The sequence below is a fragment of the Ascaphus truei genome, chromosome 9 (genome assembly GCF_040206685.1).
Source record: "Ascaphus truei isolate aAscTru1 chromosome 9, aAscTru1.hap1, whole genome shotgun sequence".
Lineage (NCBI taxonomy): Eukaryota > Metazoa > Chordata > Amphibia > Anura > Ascaphidae > Ascaphus > Ascaphus truei.
Window position 1 is genome coordinate 60,586,802 of NC_134491.1, and position 9,987 is coordinate 60,596,788.

At 39.2% G+C, this 9,987-nt stretch overlaps 1 protein-coding gene across 1 annotated transcript in view; it reads right to left on the bottom strand.

The window, feature by feature from the left end:
- Nucleotides 1–406: 406 nt before the first annotated feature.
- Nucleotides 407–9,987, bottom strand: part of LOC142503254 (interleukin-20-like) — a 24,895-nt gene continuing 15,314 nt past the window's right edge. The window contains exons 4-5 of the mRNA XM_075615416.1: nucleotides 1,914–1,988; nucleotides 407–609 (exon numbers count right to left, since the gene is read on the bottom strand). Of these exons, the coding sequence (XP_075471531.1) occupies nucleotides 526–609; nucleotides 1,914–1,988 (159 nt within the window). The 3' untranslated portion in view covers nucleotides 407–525. The remainder of the gene's footprint in view (nucleotides 610–1,913; nucleotides 1,989–9,987) is intronic.

The following is a 9,987-nucleotide window of genomic DNA, read 5'->3' on the forward strand; positions in this document are numbered from 1 at the left end:
TGTTAGGGTCAGGTTTCATACAGTAGTTCCTTTCTCTCTGTCACTGCGTCACCTGCAGTGTGAATGAGCCATCATAAGCCAGAAGTCCCTGCACTGTGTGTGTCACTGTCATCTGCACAGAGACGCATTAGGTCCCTTCTGTCCTCTTGTAACCATGTTATAATTTGGTCATTGATGTAAAAACTATGTTGTCACTATTAACCTTCTGTTGCCACAAGGCCCAGCAACATATTAATACCTCAAATAAATAATTAAATATCAACATCACAATACATATTTAAATACGTGTAAAATATAATATATAATATATTCAAATAAATAAAATATGACACCAGCAATTTTAAATAATTGACTCACATAAATGAATACACAGTCATATTAAATATTAACGGTTATATCTCTGGGAAGGGGGGTTCATTGAAAGGGCGGTTTCTGAGCAGCTCTCGGCTGCCAGATCAGAACAGAAATGAGCTATAAAAGGACCGGGGTTTCTGCTTCTTAAATCTTGTCTTCTGGTTTCCGTCCTCAGCTCATTGAATTCTTTTCCATCCAGTGGAATAAAATGTTCAGATCTCCGATGGCTTTAAGAGTAGCAGCTCTTGTGTCTAACTGCAGAGGAGGAATAAAACAGCACTGTGAGTTGAATTAATATTATTTTTAATTATGATACTATTTAATATATATGGAACTATGTAATATTTTTGCTACGATCAATAACATCAATAGCCTGGTACAATAACATTTTCAAATCAGACTGAAAAATCTGATGTTTTACCTAAGCATTACAAAAGAGCATTAGAGACAGGCTCTATATCTGCGCTCGGAAAAATACATCAGCCGTATTGTAATATGTGATAAATCCAAGCATAACATCAAGTCCACAAAGAAACAGGTCTTCAATCAGAAAATGGGTCTTGCTAGAAACTAGTCAAATGATGCTCCGATTAGGGGGAGGAATGAAAAACAATGCATACATGGGTGGATCCCACAGTGCAAGATAAATGCACCAAGGAACCCCAAAAGGTAACTGTTGTATAAAACTATCACTCGCCTGGGGCAGACTAGAAGGTAGCACACCCTCCTTTTGGACACTCCCATACAAACTTGGACTAATTTCCTATTTTCATCACTCTAAGGGCCATATTCTAGTAGCTCCGAAGTAGGAGAATGAAATGTGAGAAAAAATCCTATTCTCTATTGCAAACCGCTCCTTTTAAACCGCTTCTATTAAAACCGATAAGCCGCATGCTTTAACAGCCAAACCGCCCGGATTGTACTTTCTTTAGAAGCGGAATGACCTGAGTTAGTACTAACTCCATCCCCTGTCTGACATGGGTTTTGCTCTCTCAGCGAAACCCATATTTCAGCCTGTGGATGTAACGTGCGATACTAATCTCGCTTCCCTTTAGGTGGTGTTAAAAAAAAGGGTGTTTTTAGAAGAGGTTTGCACAACGGAGCTACGAGAATAGCAGATGTGGGCAAAAAATGTGAGTTGGAGGCTTTTTTGACAAACCGATTGGATTGGGAGAGACGGTGTGAAACAGCTTCTAAAAAGACTTGGACACGGTTTGGTTATGCGAGAAGGGCTTACAGAATAGCAAAGCATGCCAATCCATTCGTAAAGGGCAATTTATTTTAGAAAAAATTTGAAATGTAATAGAAATATCCCCAAAAATTCTGTGAAGCATATTTACAGACATTTGCACAGCTCTGATTACAAAACTCACTAAATTGTTTATTTAAAAAAGTGGTAATGCAATATAAACATCTGGCCCCATTATTACGCTTAACATTCATTTTGTATTTATTACTATTGTCATGACGTCCCAGTAAGGGAAGGGTTGGCTCAAGAGTTAAGAATAGGGCATGTAGGATTAAACAGAGTAACAATACAGAATGAAATGACTGGATACCTTGTAAATCTCCTTCTTGAAACCCTCGATGATCCTGTGTGACTGCTCGCCACAGGGGCACCTCATGGTCGCATGCTGCATTAAACATGGAGAGAACATGAGATAGGCAGTCCTAGATTGTAAGCTCTTCAGGAAAGGGATTCACCGTCTGCACTTAGTGCTATATTTACTAAAGGTGCTAATCTGTAAAACACCTCCTGGTGCCGGAAGACACCTTACTGCCTATTCACTTAAAGGTGTCATATAGAGTAGCACCACTTAATAAACATGGGGCATAAATGTTTAGCAGATTCCCAAACCTTTCACTGGATAAGATCAAACCTCTTGTACAATACAATGAGATGTCGACGTCATAAATGTGCCTTCTATAGGTGGAGAAGTGTGAGGTCTGGAATGCTCAGGTGCAGCTAATGGATAAGGGACACGGGGCCTCATGCAGTAAGCGACGAAAATGTGAAATCGGCAAGCTTACCGATTAGCCATGTTATTGGCGATTTTCCCTCTACGTATGCAGTAAGTGCCGAATCCCTTCAGAATCAAGCCGAAAACCATTCCGCCCACTCTCACGATGATTTGCCGATCACACACAGGTGTATCGGCGTGCATGGCGGGGTGCTGTTAGATTCGCCAATCAAAATTCTTGCTGAATCAGGCGAAGCAAGCATGTATTGGATAGCGCGCCATATTTAAAGGCAACATGTACTGTTAATCATTCTCTGTGTTGTTGGGAGTGAGAGAGAGACGCACAAAGCTGGGCGATTTAATATTTGTATATTGACTGAGAGACTTATTGTGTATTGTGAGAGCTTTGTCCTTTGTTGTTTTGTTTACATCTTTGTCTTGTTTTGTATGTGGAAGTGTTTCGTGTGATTGGCTGTACATTTGTTTTTTGTTTTTTGTGAGTGCTATAAGTATGCCCGCAAAGCGTGGGAAGAGTGATGCTGGTGTGAGTGGTAGTGCTACTCGTGCGAGTACGCGTCGGAGTGAACGTACTGTTCAGGGGAGTGATGTTGCTAGGAGTGCGAGTGCTGTTGCTGGGAGTTTGAGTGCTGTTGCTGGGAGTGTGAGTGCTGTTGCTGGGAGTGCGAGTTCTGTTGCTGGGAGTGTGAGTGCTGTTGCTGGGAGTGCGAGTGCTGCTGGTGGCTCAGTTGCTGATGGGGTGTCTGGTGGTGGCGTGCTTGCTGGTGGCCAGCTTTCGGAGTCTCTTCCATTGGAACAAGGAGAGTCCAGTCAGCAGCAGGCAAGCTCTGAGCCTAAACGTGCTCGGAAGAAACGTGTGGAGCATCCACGTAATCCTCGCTTCAATGACCAGGAAAATACAGCTCTTGTCACTGGGATTCTGGAGCACTGTGACAGTCTGTATGGACATTTAGTAGGTAAGTGTACCTTTCCATTCATTCTTCAAATACATGTGATCCTAGGTCATGTGAATTTTGTTAATATGCAAATATGGGTCCATAATATCTATCAATGTTAATTATTGTTGAAACACATCTTTTTATCATGCGTTACAAGGACAAGAAAACTCAGGCGTTCAATTTACGCTAACTACATACAATATTAATGCAAGCTTCCTTACATGTCTAGGTTTAGAAGTTAATGCTCATGTGCTTCACATATTACACCTAAACCAGCATGTTTGCTATCTATTGGAACAGCTAGCAGTGTAGGAAACTGGTGGTTGTATTATTATGAATTAACGTTATATATTTTGTATGTATTTCTAGTGCGGACAAGTTCATCAAGCAAAAAAGAAATGTGGGACAAAATAATAATTGGTGTGAATGCGTGTGGGAATCGGGTCAGGGACAAGCTGAATTGTCGCAAGAGATTTGATGATATTAGGGCTAAATTAAAAAAGAAAATACAAGACCAACGCGTGCATGCTTCTGCCACTGGAGGTGGGCCGCCAGCACAACGTCTCAGCTTAACTCCATTGGAGGAGCTGCTTCGTGAAAAATTACTTCCCGTCGTCGTGGAGGGTTTGCCCGGTGACAGGGACATCGGAATTTATTCCTCACAATTTCCAGCAGGTGAGAAATGTTACTGTACTAGGCGTGTCGTTGCTTACAGTTATTTTACACATTTCCGCTGCTATTTGTACTTTCTTCCCAATATAAGCATACCTACATCTATATATGTATATATGTCTGTGTCTCTCTCTCTCTCTCTCTATATATATATATATATATATATATATATATATGTATATATATATATATAACTAAATATACATATAAGTTGTAATCCTACTAAAAGCAGTAAATAATATACCACGTGGCATTGCGTGCTCATTTGCATGTCAATTCCCACAATCCTTTGCTGCAGTGGAAGCAATTTATGGTGGACGATTATGGGGAACAACAGGGTAGCACACATGTGTAAGACATGCTAATGAGAAAATATTACTTGGTACTGGTGCAGAACATATATATATATTATATTAATGTGTATTTTATTTATTTAACTCCTACAAACACGACATTACTGCCTCTTCAAATCATGCATCTAATATATTACATGCAACGGCCAACAAACATCACTTGCACTAACAAATGTGTTGAGGTTTATTAAAAGGTCCTTTTTTGCTTCATATCATATACAGACATCATAATGAGGCACACATCGCATATGTTATGTCATTGTGTTCATAGCTTGCACACTTCAGAGTAATATTTTGCTCATCTACCATTGTGTTAAAGCAGCTGCAATTAATATGTAATCACAGCATACACGTCAACAGAGGGGGTGGGGTTCAGCACACAGCCAAATAACAGGGTCATGTTACGGTCAACTTTGTTGACACCATTTTCACCTGCTTCAAGTAATTGAAAGGTCTGGTTGATTACTGTTTTTGGGGGAGGGACTACCGTTCTTACAACCTGACTAGCAAAACAGAAGGTAATCACAGTCATTTGAAAGGTTAAGTCTAGGTACTAAATCACCCAACAAGCCATTCGCTATCAAACCGTACATCACACATTCGTTCACTCAGATCTATAGTTCAACTGATATCAACAACACATTATCACACACAGCATGTGTTGTGTTGTTGAGTGGCAGCCACATTCAGCCGTGCAACAGCTTCTATTAATGTACCACACATATCCTCTAACAAAAACTATTACTTTTCCAATATGACTTTCTTAATGATAAGCATTGTGAAAGTTCATCTCATGATAGTTATGTACATTATTATTGTGATATGAGTACACAACATATGCAGTGTATGCCCAATATTAATTATATTATCCTAACGCATTACTGCATAAACATAGTTTGTTGTATGTTTCAGAACTAAAAAGCCCTAAGTACACTGGCATGTACATTGTCATTACAAATATTTATGTTCACTTTGCCCACACCTTTTCAGTTCAGGAACTGATGCTGTTAGTTAGCCATAAAAACTCAACATACAGTAACTCTATCTTCAATATTTTCACATGTCAATTAACAACTGATGTTATTGTTCTATATAGTTGCTCCTGGAGGACATGTGTCACCTGAGACGGAACAAGTGTCTTCACCTGGGTCATGCAGCTCATCACACCTGGAAGGGGAGTGTATGAGGTGCAGAAAATATAATATGTTCACTTCTATATGTTAGGTTTAAAAAGTTAATTATTTGTTTTGCACATGTTATTTAAATAGGATTACTTACTATCAGTGAAAATGATTTTTTTTTACACAACATGTATTGTGTTTGTGATGTTAAGTATCATGTAGGAGTTGTGAGTTGTTAACAACTTTTCATTCATTCTTATTTCACACTGAGTCCAAACAGAATTCGTAAGTCAAGGTACATTTTAATGTGACGTTATAAAACGTATGAAAACATGTTAGGTGTTAGTTATCACAGTGTATAATTACATAGTAAAACAGCTCAGATTAACATGCCATTTCATTATGTGTACATTTATTTTTAGCACATGATGATAATCATGATGATGATGCCGCCAAAGACACAGAAATGGAATCAAGTGACCATGACGAGGTTCCCATTCAAAGAGTTACACAGGCTATTCCTACAGCAACTAGCACACACGCTGCAATAGTAGCTTCTGAAGAAATAATTGTTGAAGCAGAAAATCGTCGCCATTCAGATCTGATGTCAGTGCACGAAAGGATGATATCACTGCAGGAAGAAACGATATCACAATTGTCACATCTCCATAGAGTGTTCATTGAAGTGCCTAAACAAATGCAAAAAATGAACACGTCATTAGAAGCAATAGTTGTTCAGCTAACTCAAGCTAATCACTTGAGAATGACTACAGCAGCACATCCATTCAGCTTTACACCATCAGAGGATGGATGTTTACATGCTACTACTTTTTCACCCTAGTCATCTGATGTTCATTCCCCAGGTCGGGATGTTACCGGTAAAGTAGCTGAAAGTTCTCTGCATGTTCCTGACAACATCCTACCGCTGCCATCTGTAGAAAATCTGGAACTGACACCTACAAAGGAGGAGCCAAAAACAAAAATGCACAAGCAGTTACTACTGACCAGTTTTTGGACACAAACCAAAAAACCAAAACAAGAAACGGAGCAAGCATCAGTTGTGAACAAGTTGGTACACAGTGCACAAGTGTCACTGGCCACAAGCCCTGCCCGTGAACAGTCACTGGCCACAAGCCCTGCCCGTGAACAGTCACTGGACACAAGCCCTGCCCGTGAACAGTCACTGGCCACAAGCCCTGCCCGTGAACAGTCACTGGCCACAAGCCCTGCCCGTGAACAGTCACTGGCCACAAGCCCTGCCCGTGAACAGTCACTGGCCACAAGCCCTGCCCGTGAACACTCACTGGACACAAGCCCTGGCCGTGAACACTCACTGGACACAAGCCCTGGCCGTGAACACTCACTGGACACAAGCCCTGCCTCTGAAGTGCCACAGGCCACAAGCCGTGCCCCTGAAGTGCCACAGGCCAGTCAACGTGGCTCTGTTGTGCTTAAAGTTGTAGCCAAACGGAAAAGAAAAATCCAAGAGACAACAAGCAGGCCTGTGACTCGGTCTCAAAAGGAAAAAAAATAATAAATGTTATAATTAACTATATCTGTATTTGGCCTTGTTTTGTTCACTTTAGATTATCTAATTAATATTGTATGTATGATGAAGACCTGTTGTTTCCAAACATTCAAGTATGTCCTTGTACACGTGAAGGTTTGGAAAAATTAACAGTCCTAATGAATGAATATTTTTATTTATATTTATGTATTAATCATGTGTTCAGTAATGGTCCAACATTACCCAGTTGCTATGTTTGGAGAAGCTGCAATTCACTTAGCTGCAAAACATTGTATTTGGGTGTGTTTCATAGGTATTTTAGCTAGTAATTGCATGTCAATATTATTCACATGCAACTTAAATCAAACATCTATTTAACTGCTAACATCTTTATTGTCCGTGTAGAGCAGGATGAAGTGTAGTTTTTTTTTCTCACAACATTCACTTGATTCTTCCTTGTTGATTCACTTTATCAACAAATGAATGTTTTGAACGTGTGCAGGATAACCTACATGAAAGGTATGGATTTTGGCAGATTGCACCGCAATTTAAAATCACCATGGAACATGGTACATATCTTCTGATAAATAGCATATTTATTCCTAATAACAATAGCAATGGATCCGCTACTACTGTTCCGTGTGAATCGATACCTGCTGCAATATCTGCACCCTCCATTCCTGAAACACACATGCTACAAGAACATAACTGCTATGATGTTTTACAAAGCCTTTCTGCTGCAAACGCATTCGAATAGCTACACGAACAAATGAACGTAACTCTGGACCAATTGTTTGAAGAAGGCAGTGCCGATTCCTATGAGCGCCTCATGGAGATGTGTGTCATACAGGATTCAGCGGTTGGCTCAAGCATGGATGCAAATGCATTGTCTTTCTGGAGCGAGCAGTTGCAGCCAGACAAAGTGTTACTTCTAGAAGAATGGTAAATATAACAATCGTTATCCGTTGTCTCACCGTTAAAAATGTAAACTTTTGTCTATCCACCATTTTTACTTTAAATGCGTGGATACAGCGTTACATTGCAGACTGCATAACATGCAGCGGTTACAAACACATTGTTTCCTATTACAATATACTAGAACCAGAAACATTAGTACACATTGGTCACGCAATACATATTCCTACTTTCCTATCTCTTAAAACATATAATAGCAACATGTTACCATAACTGTAACACACACCTGTTTCTTTATCATGCAACATCTATAAAAAAAAAAAACCGGGTCGGCCACATATGACGTGGGACCCTTGTCATGTGCCAAGGCGTCCTTAAAAAGGATTATGGATGTAAGGCCCGCCCCCAACCGACGTGCGCGCGTCAAAGCCTATTGGCTGTGTCGGTTTGTTATAGTTACGGTCACTGCACTGTGTCATGCGTGCGCGTCTGTGTTTGTGGGCATGCAGTGTGCGTAAGGCCAATGTTAATTCTGTGGGAGGAGTGTTCGCGTGCACTTCATGCTGCCTTAACATGACGTCACACGTATTGGATTCGCGCATTGTGTGATCGGCCGTTGTTTCCGTCCACACACGTCTGTTTAAAAAGATTATAGAAGTACGCTTTTATAATGAATGTAGTTTCGCCTTCATTGGATTTGAAATAAATATTATATGGTTAATGGTATTTACAACATGTTTTTAACGCACAACGTACGCATTGATTTGCGCATGCGCTAACACTTAGTCGACCCAATCGTGAAGTGCGTGCGCACAGTAAGATGTGCGCGCACATTTTTATGTATACAGCCAACGGACAGTTCATAAACATAGTTATGCGTGCAACACATTTAACAAAATGATCAATAATGATGTTTAGTTGTAACCTTGTAGTTCTAACATATAAGTGATTAACACGTGGATATACACAATCATATAGAGATGTATAACGCGTTGTCACGGCTACACATATATTAAGGTGCCATCTTTGACCATAATGTGTTTGCTGTTTTTCAGAGATGTCGGTGAAGATTCAATGGGATCAATGTATCATTTCAGAAGAGTCTAACGTTATATGAGATGATTGTGAGGAGGAGCGACCGACTAATATACTACATATGGAACTATTTAGATATTGCTTGCCGCGCATATTAAATAACAATACAAAATGTGATCCAATTATGCCTATATTGCATAAGCACATAATTAACATAATGATGTTGCTAAACAGTGCAGTTAGAAAATTTAATGTGTGTTCTTTATTTAGTACTAACATTATATGGCATGGTCTGTTTTATATATAACAACCATTCCCACTCTGAACAAACATTTGTGTAGTATATTGTGTAATGGAACGTATAAATGTAGAAACTATGTAAAGGAGACTTACAACCAACTAGCCATTTAATGTAAAAATTCTCTTGTAACATGGGAATGTTGTTAAAATGGTTTGGGACTGCTGCAAAGAATATTATTGGCAAGATGTAGTGGTCAACTACAATGCATGCAGTTATGAATATTAGGTCAACATCATGTAAACAATTACGTTTATGTGTATATTTCTTGTAGCAAACTAACTGTAGTTTTCTGTGTTTATTAAACGTTCAACACATACATAGTAAAGTGAATATGATGATATAAGCTACCATAATAAAGCTGATGTTATCATTTGATGGTGTTATACATGCATCATACACAAATTGATACCGACACAAACAGTTGTATTGAAAAGTGTGCCTATGCAAATGTGCACGTGATTGACGTTCATATGTTGAGACTACTTGTAAATGATCATCATAATAATGATGAAGTGACATGAATTACATGACAACTATATTAACAACATTTTCATTGGCTGAAAATAATAATGCAAAATTACACTAAAATTTGAGACACTACTGGGTTTATGTTAACAGTTTGACACTTGTTACATGTAGGTCACATCAACACAGATGTGTGACTTATACATACACATGTGAGAATGCTAAATTAATCTTTACTAATAAAAGCATTACTAATAACATACATTGCAACATATAAGATGTACAAAGCATTGGTGTGATTACAGGCATTCATGCATGGACTGTTATGATCAGTCAATTGCATCCGT